Consider the following 13,131-nt stretch of genomic DNA (forward strand, 5'->3'; position numbering starts at 1 on the left):
ACACACACACACACACACACACACACACACACACACACACACACACACACACACACACACACACACACACACACACACACACACACACACACACACACACACACACACACACACACACACACACACACACACACAATTAAATCACACAACTGACACACACACAGCATCTTAGTTCATAACTCACACACATCAACCCTCCTGGGTTCTTATTATCCTTAAAGTTGTAGTGCACCTTCAAGAACAGTTCATTAGTCATCCAGGGAAGAGCTGGGCTTAGCTGTTGAAACAGCGCTGCTATTGATGGGAGGACATGAAGCAGAAAGAGCTCCTGTCAGAAATGCCAGTTCTGCATCCCATGCCTCTGCTTCTCAATGTCCTGCAGTGTTCATCCCACCAAAGATCATTTAAACGTGTCCAGGTGTTGCTCAATTTAGAGTAGAAGCAGGAAGGTTAGGGGAGTTCTTAAAAAAGGAGTGAACAAATGTTTGACAGGTTTGGGATCAAAATGCGTAATGGAAAAAAGAACCGTGTAGTTAACATTCAAACCTGACAATAAATATCAGTGTACTAAATATATCCTGATGCATGCTCAACTAAATATATATAAATGTACTAAATATAAGCTTACAGAAAACTTCTGTATGTAGTAGGATACATATTTATAATGATGTGTGTCTTCTGTCTGACAGGTTGTTATGGTGTGAAGCCCAACTCGGTCAGTTCTTCCTGGACGTGCTGCAGATGCGCAGCAGGAGCCTGGACAGAAGTTAGTAGCAATCATAGTTGATCCTCACACCCAAATCCTAAACCAGATATCTAGGAGAACTCTTGTTTTTTTAGATCCAATATTCAAAATTAATCCTTAAAAGTTACTGTTAAATCTACCTGGGACCCGGCTGTTGAATAAAATAGTTCAAGTGGGTTCAGCTGGGCGACAAATGTCAGAGAAAGTTGTATAGATGCTCGTATATTGGCAACAGGAAGACAGGCTTCCTCCGTTTGGAGCTCAAGGAGGAAAAAAAACAAACTGAATGTACAATAACCTGTTGGTAAGAATGATGTGAACACAGGCCTTAGTGCTGATCTAACATGTCAAATATAATACAGTAGTCCTTCATTTATCGTGGGGGATCCATACCCTGAAGCCCCGTGATAAGTGAAAAGCCGCGAAGTAGAAATAGTAGTAAGTGGTAGTTTATTTTAGTTTGTGTGTATATATATATATATATATATATATATATATATATACATACATGCATACATTTATTTATTTATTTATTAAGGTGTTTTAAACCCTTCTCGCACTCTTGCAATATTCTAAACAATGTTTCTAAATGCTCTAAAAGATCACAGCATGTCATGATCTCTGCTCTCTACCTCCGGCTGCACTCTGCCAGCGCTCTCGGCCACGCCCACTTCTCCTCTGCAGAGCGGAGATATGACACGCAGCAGGAGGGAACTTCACACAGCTACAGAAGCTGTGGGCTGCGCACAGGTGCAGCAGGTGTTAAGTAATTTAAAATAATTTATTTTAAATAAAAATTCCATGCCGATCGTGCGGCTCATCCATCAATCAGCCAATTGTGTGTCATGTTCAATCTTATTTTGAAAAAACCGCGATAGAGCGAGTCCGCGATAAACGAAACCACTCAAAAGTTGATGCAGATTAAATGTTTCAGGGTTTCTGTACCTAAACTGTAATTTTTACCTTTTTGGTTTGTTTTTTAGGAGTGCTGTCTCTGTAATTTACGGGGAGGAGCTTTGAAGAGTACCACAGACAACAAGTGAGTACTTAGATAATTGTATACATTTGCATTTCCAAAGTTGACTGAATATTCACTAATAACGGAACACTAAAGCATTTGTCCTGCCTTCTTAAAACACAAGTAAATACAAAACAACAACTTTATTTTTAAATGTAGAATGGATTTGCTTTTTAAATCATCAAAGTTTCTAAGGGATTGTTTCTGTCTGGCTTCGTGTGCAGGTGGGTCCACATCATCTGTGCTATTGGTGTGGCTGAAGCTCGCTTCATCAATGCCATGGAGAGAGAACCAGTGGATGTCAGCGCTATCCCAGAAACCCGCAAGAATCTGGTAGGTTGTAAAATAGGTCAGCACATAAATCTGGTCAGACTGACATTATGTTAACAACTCTTTCTGATGAAACCTAAACTTCTCTGTACTTCTACCCACTGTGGTGGTTTAATTTCTTGTACTTCTCCAGTCTTTTCCAGTACCAAGGCAGATTGCTTTTTTCCTGTTCATTGCCTCCGTTTTTGTCACTTTCTCCCGTTACTCTACTTCCTTTCCTGGTGGATTGATAGATTTTATTTTATTTATTTTATTTATTTATTTACTTTTTGTGAGAAGTGGGGTAAAACAGACATGCTGAGGGGAATGGCTGAATAATCAGCTGTCATTTCTCACTGCGCCAAATGAACTGCATCGATCTTGTGGGCTGGAAGCAATCTCCCCATTGCTGCCGCATCTTTGAACACAACTTGTTCAGTGCTTTTCTTTTCTTTTCTTTTTTCAATCCCTGTTTCACAGTCTCTGCACCCTTTCGCGTGATATCATTGCTTGCTGGTACATTATCACAAACTCGCAAATAATGTCACCTCTCTCCCTCCTCTTCTCTGTGAATAATCTATCAAAGACAAGCTGGTGACATTTGCATCGGAGTGCTGTCAAAGCAGGATTCTTCCGTCTCGTCTTAAAAAGCTTTGAGAAGAAGCTGTGCACTCTAATGATTTGGATGACTGGGCTGATCAAATGTGAACACATGCACCCATGAAACCAGTTTTTTTTTTTTGCAACATTTTTAGCAGTTGCTGTTTCCCTCCTACCCTTGAGCACTTGGCTCTCAAGGATGGAGAGTTTTTGCACAAGTTGCTTTATTTGTCTCGTTTTTAAAACTTTTAAGCACAACCCCCCCCCCCCCCCCTGAAAATTCTTTAAAAATGTATCTTTTCAAAGTTTTTGTTTAGTCTTGCACCTTCAGTGATTGTATTGAATTTCCAGTTCTGAACACAGTCCTAAAGGCCAGCAACATAAATTAAGTATTTACAACTACAACTTTCATGCTAATCCCAAAGCATCAAACTAAACAGCAACTTGTTTAATTTTGACTTTATCAGCTCAGGTAAAGCTCTGTCTTAAAGTTGTAGTTCACTGAATGACTGTTGAAGACTAGTTGACGACACAAACTTGGATCGATCCTACCTCATTAGCATAACAGGCAGATGAAATGCAACCTGACCATTCAGACTGAGGCCACTTTGAAAGACATCCAATATGAATCCAATTTAGTGCCACATATGAAAACCACCCTGGTTGTATTTGAAAAAATAGAATTAGTCACAATCATAAAATATTGGATTTGGGCCACTTTTGCCTACAGCAAGGGCATCAGAAGCATCCGTAATGTGGGGGGGACACAATGATGTGTGTAGGTGTGTGTGCGCGCATGTAAAAAAAAAAGGTGTTCACTAGTGTACAAAAAAGCAACATTTCACCTAGATTTCCTTTAATTCCACACATTTAAAACATGTTTTTCACCAAGTTTGTGTAAATTCAGTTGTGGGTTTAAAGTAATTTTAACTTTAATACACTTTAATACAGAGCGTCAGGTCGGCACTATTTGTGTTTATTGTGAAATAAAAAACATCACCACTAGACATTTTTACTTGTGTTCAACACTACTCATCTAAATGATGTTTCTCATGAAGCTTGAGAACAATGAGGGGTGGGGTTTTAAAGACATTTCACCTTTATGCACCTGAACCCACAGCGTCTCTTACACCTCCAGCGTCTTACAGCGTCACAGTTACTGCTAAGCTAAGATGCTACAGACGTAGCGCTCCTCTCAAGCATCCTCCTAACATGAATAAATGTTTATGATCAACCAACAACTGCCTGCACTAAGCTCACTAAACTGGCATGCGAGTAACACAGAGGTGTCTCCATCTCCTCCATCTGTGTGCGTTTTCTGCCGAGGCAGGAGGAAACACTGCAGGTGTTACACCATATTCTGTGACCACCGTATATTGTGACCGTGGCAACAGGCTGCTGTGTTTAGAGTTGGAGGTAACCAGGAAAACCTGGAGTGGAGTTTTAGTGGTTTGAGTATTCTATTAATCAAGTGGAATGGATTTTTTTTTCACAAAGAAAGAAACTGCGCCGACTGAACTAATGTTTCATAGTAAAGGGGGGGTCAAAATGAACGTTTTTTTTAATGTGGGGGGGACTTGTCCCCTTCACATATAATGGTTGCGACGCCTATGGCCTACAGAAAACAAGACAGTAAAATAAAAATAAAAACCTTGTATCTGTTCTACAACAGATTTCCATACATTAGTTTTTGAGTCTACTGTATAGATGCAAAGTGAGCAAAACTCAAGTATCGACATAATAAAAAATAAACTTCATTGATCAGCATTGTGCTGCAGCTGCACACAGTGATAGACAGATAGATAGGTATATAAGTAGATAGGTAGATAGATACCGGTAGATACCGATGGATAGATACAGGTAGATACCGATAAATAGATACAGGTAGATACCGGTAGATAGATACCGGTAAATAGGTAGATATATAGATATATAGATATATAGATAGATACCTGTAAATAGATAGATACCGGTAGATAGATATTTTTTAAATAGGAGTTAACACTGAAAAAAACGGAGGGAGAAACAGCGCATGCGAGGGACTGGAAAAACAGTGCGTCAGATGGTAGATAATCACTAAAGACCATATTCATCCAAATTAAAATTAATAAATGTATTATATTTCTTCAATTAAGCCAAGCTGCCCAGAGAATAGTTAGTCTGTTACATCGCCGGCTGTTGGCACGAGTTGAAATTACCACTCGCCTTTTTCTGATCCACTTCATTTAAATTCAGGGTGCATCCTTATTCAGCTTTTTGAGGTAGATATAATTGCTGCTGTAACTAATAATCAGTTATGCCCTCCCTTTCATAACATTTTACACATATTTGTAATTTAATCCAGTTGGGTAAGAGACCCTTACATGGTGTACGAGATGTAAGTTTGACAAGAGAAGCTTTAGTGACCGACTCGTCTCCTGTTCGTCCTGCTGTCAGATCGTCCCCCTGCCAAAATATTCAGCCATCTTTTTATTTACAGTTTTCTTTTATGATCTGCCTGTCTTTTAACATAATTAACAAAATACTTGAATCATCCACTCCAGGCAGGATGGAGTGGATGGAGAAAAGTTTCAGGAGTGATTTGCGACAAAAGGATATCAGCAAAGGTCAAAGGAAAGTTTACAAGACAGTTGTGAGACCAGTTGTGTTGTATGGTCTGGAGACAGTGGCATTTTCAAAATGGAGAAAGAACTGGAAGTGGCAGAAATGGAGATGCTGAGGTTCTCTTTAGGAGTGACAAAGATAGATAAGATTAGGAATGAGATCATAGTTCTTCATTTGATACAGTGAGTTAGTATTTTAACAAGACGTTTGAGTAGTTTTTTATGAATTGTAGCTGAAATAATTTGAACTGTCTCAGTGTTGTTGGAGTCAGATTACAATTTTTTAAATACTGAGGTCAGACTCATATTTTCTGTATTTTGTAGAATATTTTAAATGTAAACTAAAGCAGAAAAATTGGAGCCTTACTTTGTTTCCATTATGGAAGAAAAAACAGTTTAATATATATTTATTTTTTATATTGCAGAAATGTGTGTTCTGCCATTCAACAAGTCCCACTCGGACCCAAGGCGCCTGCATCCAGTGCACCTATGAGAACTGTGCTACCTCCTTCCACGTTACATGTGCTCAGGTCGCTGGAGTCGTGATGAAACCTGCCGACTGGCCCTACCTTCTATCGGTCACCTGCCACAAGCACAAGAAGAGCCCTCAGAAGGTAAATTAAAACATCCATCCATCCATTCATTCATTATCTTCCACTTGTTCTGAAGTCGGACCGCGTGGGCAGCGGCTTGAGCAGGGAGGCCCAGACATCTCTTTCCACAGCCACCTCTTCCAGCTCTTCTGGGAGGATTCCAAGGTGTTCCCAAGCCAACCGAGAGACATAGTCTCTCCAGCTTGTCCTGGGTCTTCTCCTGGGTCTCCTCCCAGTCGGACATGCACGAAGCACCTCCCTAGGGAGGCACTCAGGAAGCATCTCTACTAGATGCCCGAACCACCTCAACTGGCTCCTCTCGATGTGGAGAAGAAACGGTTTTACTCAGAGTTTCTCCCAGATAACTGAACTTCTCACCCCATCTCTAAGGGAGAGTCCAGCTACCCTGCAGAGGAACCTCATTTCGATCACGTGTATCCGCAATCCCATTGTTTCAGTCACTACCCAGAGTTCATGGCCATACGTAATTGGTAAATGGACTATACTTATATAGAACCTTTCTATCTTGTCAAGACTCCCAAAGCGCTTTACACTACAATCTGTGCCCTCATTTACCCATTCATACAGCTCTCTACTAGATCTCTACAAGCTAATTGAACAAATCATTCTAACGTGACTCAGAATCAGAGCTTTAGATCACATTCATACACCAATGGGACACACCGGAGGCAATGAGGGTTCAGTGTCTTGCCCAGGGATGCTTTGGTATGTGGCTGCTGGTGGAATCAAACCCACAACTCGTGCATTGTAGGACGACTGCTCTAACCACTCACCCACAGCCGCCTCAGTGAGGGGGTGAGGGTAGGAATGTAGACTGATCAGTAAACAAAGAGCTTTGCAATACAGCTCAGCTCTCTCTTCACCACAACGGACCGGCACAGAGTCCACAATACTACAGACACTACACCAATCCACCTGTCAGTCTCGCGCTCATTTCTTCCCCCACTCATTTTTTTGAACAAACCCCCGAGATACTTGAACTCCTCCACTTGAGGCAGAACCTCGACCCAAATCACTTTTTTCCAATGTTAAAACATATATCAAGAAAATAGTAATGTGTTTTAAACTTAAACTAATAAAATTATAATTTTTTTCAGTGTGGTGTTCATTTGGTATAAGTGGAAAAGATCAACATTTTAACTTTTTTTGGGGGGGTGGTGCTTTGAAAACTTGATTAATTGTAACAGTGTGTTTTTGTGTGTTGGTGTCATAATTATGAAAACATAATAAACCATTCCTTCATGTTTTAGGATGTTTTCAAATTGAACTTATTTCTTAAAGGAATTTATATTTTAAGCACCGCCTTCAATTGTTATTTACATTTCAGTCCATGCATCATAGATACGTGTTGGCATTAATGACAGAAAAACACAGTTCCTATTAAATACTAGTTCAGTTTGAGGTCCATTGTCTTGTCTGATCTTTTCCCCTTTCTTTCAGACTCGAACAGTGTATCCTCGAGTAGCCTCCCCGGTTCTTGATGTGGGTAGAAGGGTGATTGGACGTAACGCTGACAGCTGGTTCTACCCCTGCACCATCATCGGCATCGCCACACAGACATTTTATGAGGTCAACTTTGAAGATGGCTCTTACTGTGATAACTTGCAGCCAGAAAATGTTATAGTGAGTGTTTTTTTTAAATTTTTTTACTTAACCTGTGTATAGCTCATAGCTGAAACTTTAAAATACCTACACAGATATCCTAGCAACGTATGTATGTTTTGTAGGCTGAGCATCTTGAAAATGTAATGACCTTAAAAACTGTAGATTACCCTTAATGTCAATGTTTTGGCAATAAACAGAACTTTATTTATAATAAATCCCTAAATTATTAAACTCTACTCCAAAAGGTGTTTAAACAAATAACCATGTGGAAACTATATGTACTTGTTAAACGTAATTTAATTAAATTTTTTTAGAAGATAAAACTAAGCAACCAAAGAAACTGAATTTTATTTTATAGAAACAATGCATGCAGAGATCTGAAATCTGGTATTTCTGCTTAAATGACTCCTTTCACTTTCTTTTCGTCTTTCCTGTCTGTGTTTCTGTCTTTTCCTACTGCTTTCTCCAGAGTCACGACTGTCTGCATCATGGTCCTCCTGTCGCGGGTAACTCGATTGTGGTCGTCACACCTGATGATAAAATCCTCAAAGCTACTTTTGTCAAACAGCATGCCAACAAGGTTTTCCAGGTGAGGAAAGCTTTATTTCTTCATCTTCAGGTTACAATTACTTTTTAATGCCCTGTACAGTCAAATATGGGATCCAGAGTTACCATTTAGACAATAATGTTTTCAGGGAAGTGACCTGTATGTGGAAACATTAGGAGAAATAGAAGTTTATTTATTCTTACATTACAAATGTTTCCTATTAAATCTTTCTCAAAAAAAAAAAAAAGAATGATAAACTATGTTTCTCTGCTTTCAGATGCTTTTGTGTTGAGATAAAAACATTTCTCCAGCTAATCAGAGTCTGAGCCACAACCCTGACTTTTTTCTCTTTCACAGATTAAAAAAAAAATTTAAACAAGTGTTTCTATTTAGAGTTCTTAACTGAGGCTCTTATTCTTATTTTTTTATTTACTGACCAACCCTTAAGCTAATTTATTTAACTGACGTGTTCTGCTTTAGTTTGGGAGTTGCATATTTTTGGAGGGGTCTAGTGTCACAATTAACCAGAATTTAGATTTTTGTTCTGTCTTCCCTGCGGCTGATTGTTTCCTGTTCTCTCAGAAGAAAATACACTGAAAAGACATGATGATTAATCTTCTTTTTTTAATATACATCTAGGTTGAGTTTCAGGATAAAAGTCAGCAGATGCTTAAACAATCGGATATCTTTACCCTGGAGCAAGAGTTGCCCAAAAGGGTCCGAACCCGACTGGTGAGTATTTTGCTTTAACTAAGTGGCTCTCATACACCGACCAAGTGACAAAGAAATCAAATCACACTTTGGCAAAATGGTTCACATTATCTTTACTTACATTGTTGTGAACATACATTTGTTTGATCTGGGGAAAAATAAAAGTAATTTTAAAATGCACAAGTTATGGCCAAATCAAATAAGTCAAAACAAAAAATAGTTTTTATATTACTAACAAGGTTGAGTCAGGTCATCTGGATGAGTTCTTCTTAGTTGAATCTTTTCAACAAAGAAGAACCGATCCAGAGGACCTGACTCAACCTTGTTCAATTTATCTACCTGGATTATTGAGCATGCATCTGATTAAATGCATGTATAATTTGGTACTTTAGCAAGAAGACTGGATTCACTGCCTTAAAAACCAGCTGTCATCTTAGTTTGAGTAATATCTTTGTCAGAAAAAAATATTCTATCTACAAGAGATGGAAAAAAAAAACATGTTTTACTTTGTCTAAATCTGTGTTTGTTGCTACTTAATTGTTTTAAAATAATTTTCACAGACAGTATTATTATGCAAGTTTTATTTTATTTTTTTTATCAACGTTTCTCTTATGACCTCAAAAGTTTTTCCTGTGAACTACACAGAAAAATGCGACTCAGCCTCCAGTTCTGAAAAGTGAATCTACTCGGATTTGTTTTTACCGAAAACTGTACAACAGTTTGAACTTGAACTCAACAACAAAACCATTAGCCATAAAATGTGTACCAGAGCGTGCACTCATTTGAACTCTGTAAGAGAGAGGCCTACTGTTTTTATAGATTTTATCCTTCTGGTAAAAATCCCATCTGTTACCCTTAATCTGATTTGAGAGGGGGGGGAGAAGTTTTGGAAATTTTGATCTTATGGATATGTTTATTCTTCCCACTTGCTCTCGACGAAGGCGAACGCTTTTCCCTCCTGCTCCTGTTTCCCTCCTGCTTTTGCTCTGTCTTGTGAGTCCTATCGGAGCCTGTCTTTACATATCTTCCGAATTGTAAATTATGGATCTGGTCAACTGGTCTCTCAAAGCAACTGATAAAGTTTTCTCGACAAGAAGACAGGGCGAAGGAGAGCCCTCTTGCCCTGACGGGACACTTGCAGCTGGATACACAATGGATTCCTGGAGGCAGTGGAAGATCGTGTGTGTCCGTATTGTCCGTTGAGGATGTAGAATACGCGTACATAATTGGATTCATGGTAACAGGATTTCTGGGGTTTTTTGAGTTGGTGTTCACCTGGCATATCGACAAATATGGAAAACATCGGCAGTTGTTCTGGCCATTGCAGGGCTGCCCGGCTTGTGTGAAGGAATGTGCCGTGCGGTGAACACTCAGACTCAGATGCTGTGTGAGCTGAGCCATAAGCTGGATGCGATTACTGAGAATCGCAGGACACTTGTGGCTCCTGAAACTCGCAGGCGAGAAGGAATTGACCTTGGAGAAGCTACAAGCTCGGCCCAGCGGTGTTGACCCCCAAATTTGGCTGTTTGGAGTCGCCATTGAGATGTACCAGTAGGACTGTAAGGGAGACAGAAAATCAAGCAGAATCAGTCTGACCCAAAATAACTGTTATTTAAATCTGACTCCCCCGTGTTGACCTTGAATTGGCCAACTATCTCAAACTCTCCTGGATGTTATGTGAACAAGAAACTCTGCTCCCCCACCCGCTCCCTTCATGAGGACATCTGTGGACCTGTATCAGAGCTGAGCCGGCTGATAGACACTGATCTTTTATTCGGACTATGAGGACTATCTGGCAGTGTCCACGGACAAACTCACCACCTTCGTCGGCCCTCCCCATGTATATATGTATCATGATGTCATCAGTATGTCGCTGCTTCTGTGCTGAGGTTATTTTTTTGCAACTTTCACAGTGTCCCATCTAGGACACAGTGAGAAATATGATTTTTTTTTAAATATCTCCCCTTCCCCCGTGTTTCTCTTTTCCTATCTAAACAAAAAAGGCAGCACCTCCCATGGGGCTGCGGCCTCAGACACCTTCGTCCTCCCATGTCTATTTGTTTATGTTTTACTTGGACGGGCTGTACTGAAATGTAATTTCGTTGTGCTTTGGTGCAATGATAATAAAGCTGATTCTGATCTTGGACTGAAGTGTAGTGCAACGCCTGCTGGCTTTTTTAGGTCATATTTTGCACATTTAAAATGGCTGGCAAGGGACAATACTTTTTACATGCAAAGAAGCGTACTTCAGAAACAATCCTTTTATTAGTTTTGTAAACATTTTAAATGAGTTTATGGTCAATGTTTCTAGTTTCATGTCTTACGCATCACAGGCTCATTTCTTTTTAAAATTACAGTCCATTTAAAGCAAATGAGACAATAAACAGGGAGTGCATTAGCGTAAGGCGCTCTGGTGATTTAGAAGTCATTACCACATTAGTGTCCTTAGGTCCTCAGACACATTCTTCACTCGTGATTTTTATTAAACCAAGATGGCGATGGCCAAAATGCTAACTTTAAAATGGTCTCAAGAAATGTTTTAGAGGAGTTCAGATCAAGGAATTTTTTGAAAGATCACGTCTCTGAAGGCGAGACACAAGTGAAGGGACGTGTCAGTATATATCTGACTTGATGTTTCTCCATCTGTTACAAATGCAAGTCTTTCTGCTTTCAGGCCATGCCTACACCACAGTTGGAGGTTTCCCCTGTGCATGAAGCCCAAGCAACTAAACGCCCCCGCCAGCCCTCCAGCTCAGCTAACCTCAAGACTGCAGCGCCAGCACCAGCACCAGCACAGAAGCGTCGCAGTATTAGCGTGCAACCAAATATAAAGCCTCAGACCCAGCCTATCAAACAGGAAGCCCCCACCCCACTCAGCAGCAATAAGATGGATGCAGAAACCCCAATGGACACGAGTGCTCCCCGCACTAACACACTTACAAAACCACCCTTGGTCTCTGACCCCACATCGTCGCCGCAGTCCACCTCTGTTCAAACCACTTTAAACTCTGACCCCCTTCAGTCCCCGCCTTCCACTGCTCCGCCAGCCCAGCACATGTCTGACAGCTACATGCCCAGCAGCGGCTATGTGTCCTACATGAAGAGGCTCCTTCATTCACGTTTCCCTCAGGACGATGGCCCCAGCCACTTGTATTAAAAACCAACTCCATTGTTATTACTCGGCCGATGAAGGCCGAGTCTGCAGGAGGTGGGCTAAAGGAGGCGGACTCTTGAGTGCTGTATTATGGGACAAACTTTTCCTCCTTCAACTTGGAAAGCTGCAGGAGTGAACAGGAAGAGACACAAACTCACAAGCACTCTTTTAATGCATGTTTTCTATGTTTTGAGTTTATGTATTTGCAGTGGTGCTTTAGCTTGCTCTACAGCAGCTGAAGAGCAGAACATTGTTGTTTTTTTTACTTTTATTTCTAAGGTTATTAATTTGGTGCGTTTTATTTTTTGTTAGTTTGTATTGCTTTTTGTTTTTGTCCAGCTGCTGTTTTTTTTTTTTCCATCTTGATAAATGAATAATTCTCTAGGTGGCATCAACTTCATACCTCGTTGCATTTGTTCAAAAATGGCACACTCTTGATGTCTTTCTAAAGGAAACCGGTGGTTATTGGAGCCTCTCTGAAGTGAAGTTGTTGCCAACTTAAACTTTGCTAACTCAAGTAACCAGCAACTAGATACTTATTTTTCAGTTAAAAAAAATAAAAAATGGTGGATTGAAACTGTCGCATTTCTCATCTGCAGAATATTTCAGGCAAGGTGTGCTCTTGTGAAAATGCAGGAGGTAAAGGGGGGTAGGGGTGGGGGGTGAAAAGAAATGTATTGTAGCGGGAATTCAGTATTTAAAAGTCTTAGTCAAATATTAAAATTATTTGTTATAGAGCAAATGTGTTGAATGCAAACACTAGTAGTTTGAAGGATGCATCGTTTTGTGAAGATGTGTCAAAGTAGTTAACGGATGGCATCTTTGTGTATTTACATCATTTGGCAACACCACTTTTTCACACAAACTATCTCAGGGGTTCCTACAAGTGAGAAACAGGTCTTCTAAAGGTTGAGGGCATGCGTACGAGCCAGGATTTGCCCTCACTCATAATTGGGCTTACCTGCTACATATTCTGCCAATTTGCTTGTTTTGGCCGTCCGAGCGATGTCTCCATTCATTGTTACAGAGATCCTAAAAACACTTTAAGCAGCCAACGGGCTGGTTCTTCAAAGAATAGGAAATGTTTTAGAAAAAAAAAAAAAATGTAGGAACCCTACAATTGGGAGTCCATTGCACCATTTGTTTAAAATGTATGTATCAATTTCTAAATTAATTTACATATGTTTTTTTTCCTATTCGTGTCCTCGTCTATATTGAGTTTCTG

General features: G+C 40.0%; 2 protein-coding genes across 2 annotated transcripts in view; one reads left to right on the forward strand and one right to left on the reverse strand.

Annotated features, from left to right (window-relative positions):
• Positions 1-12,196, forward strand: part of kdm4b (lysine (K)-specific demethylase 4B) — a 62,889-nt gene extending 50,693 nt beyond the window's left edge. Inside the window, exons 15-22 of the mRNA XM_037698021.1 lie at positions 690-766; positions 1,729-1,784; positions 1,988-2,096; positions 5,701-5,889; positions 7,330-7,512; positions 7,964-8,083; positions 8,681-8,773; positions 11,427-12,196. Coding sequence (XP_037553949.1) covers positions 690-766; positions 1,729-1,784; positions 1,988-2,096; positions 5,701-5,889; positions 7,330-7,512; positions 7,964-8,083; positions 8,681-8,773; positions 11,427-11,909 — 1,310 coding nt within the window. The 3' untranslated portion in view covers positions 11,910-12,196. The remainder of the gene's footprint in view (positions 1-689; positions 767-1,728; positions 1,785-1,987; positions 2,097-5,700; positions 5,890-7,329; positions 7,513-7,963; positions 8,084-8,680; positions 8,774-11,426) is intronic.
• LOC119430598 (cartilage oligomeric matrix protein) overlaps positions 1-13,131 on the reverse strand; it is a gene marked incomplete at its 5' end in the record, with an annotated part of 568,315 nt that overhangs the window by 201,124 nt on the left and 354,060 nt on the right. The window lies entirely within an intron of this gene.

Source organism: Nematolebias whitei, chromosome 3 (assembly GCF_014905685.2).
Source record: "Nematolebias whitei isolate Nwh7 chromosome 3, NemWhi1, whole genome shotgun sequence".
NCBI classification, from domain to species: Eukaryota; Metazoa; Chordata; class Actinopteri; order Cyprinodontiformes; family Rivulidae; genus Nematolebias; species Nematolebias whitei.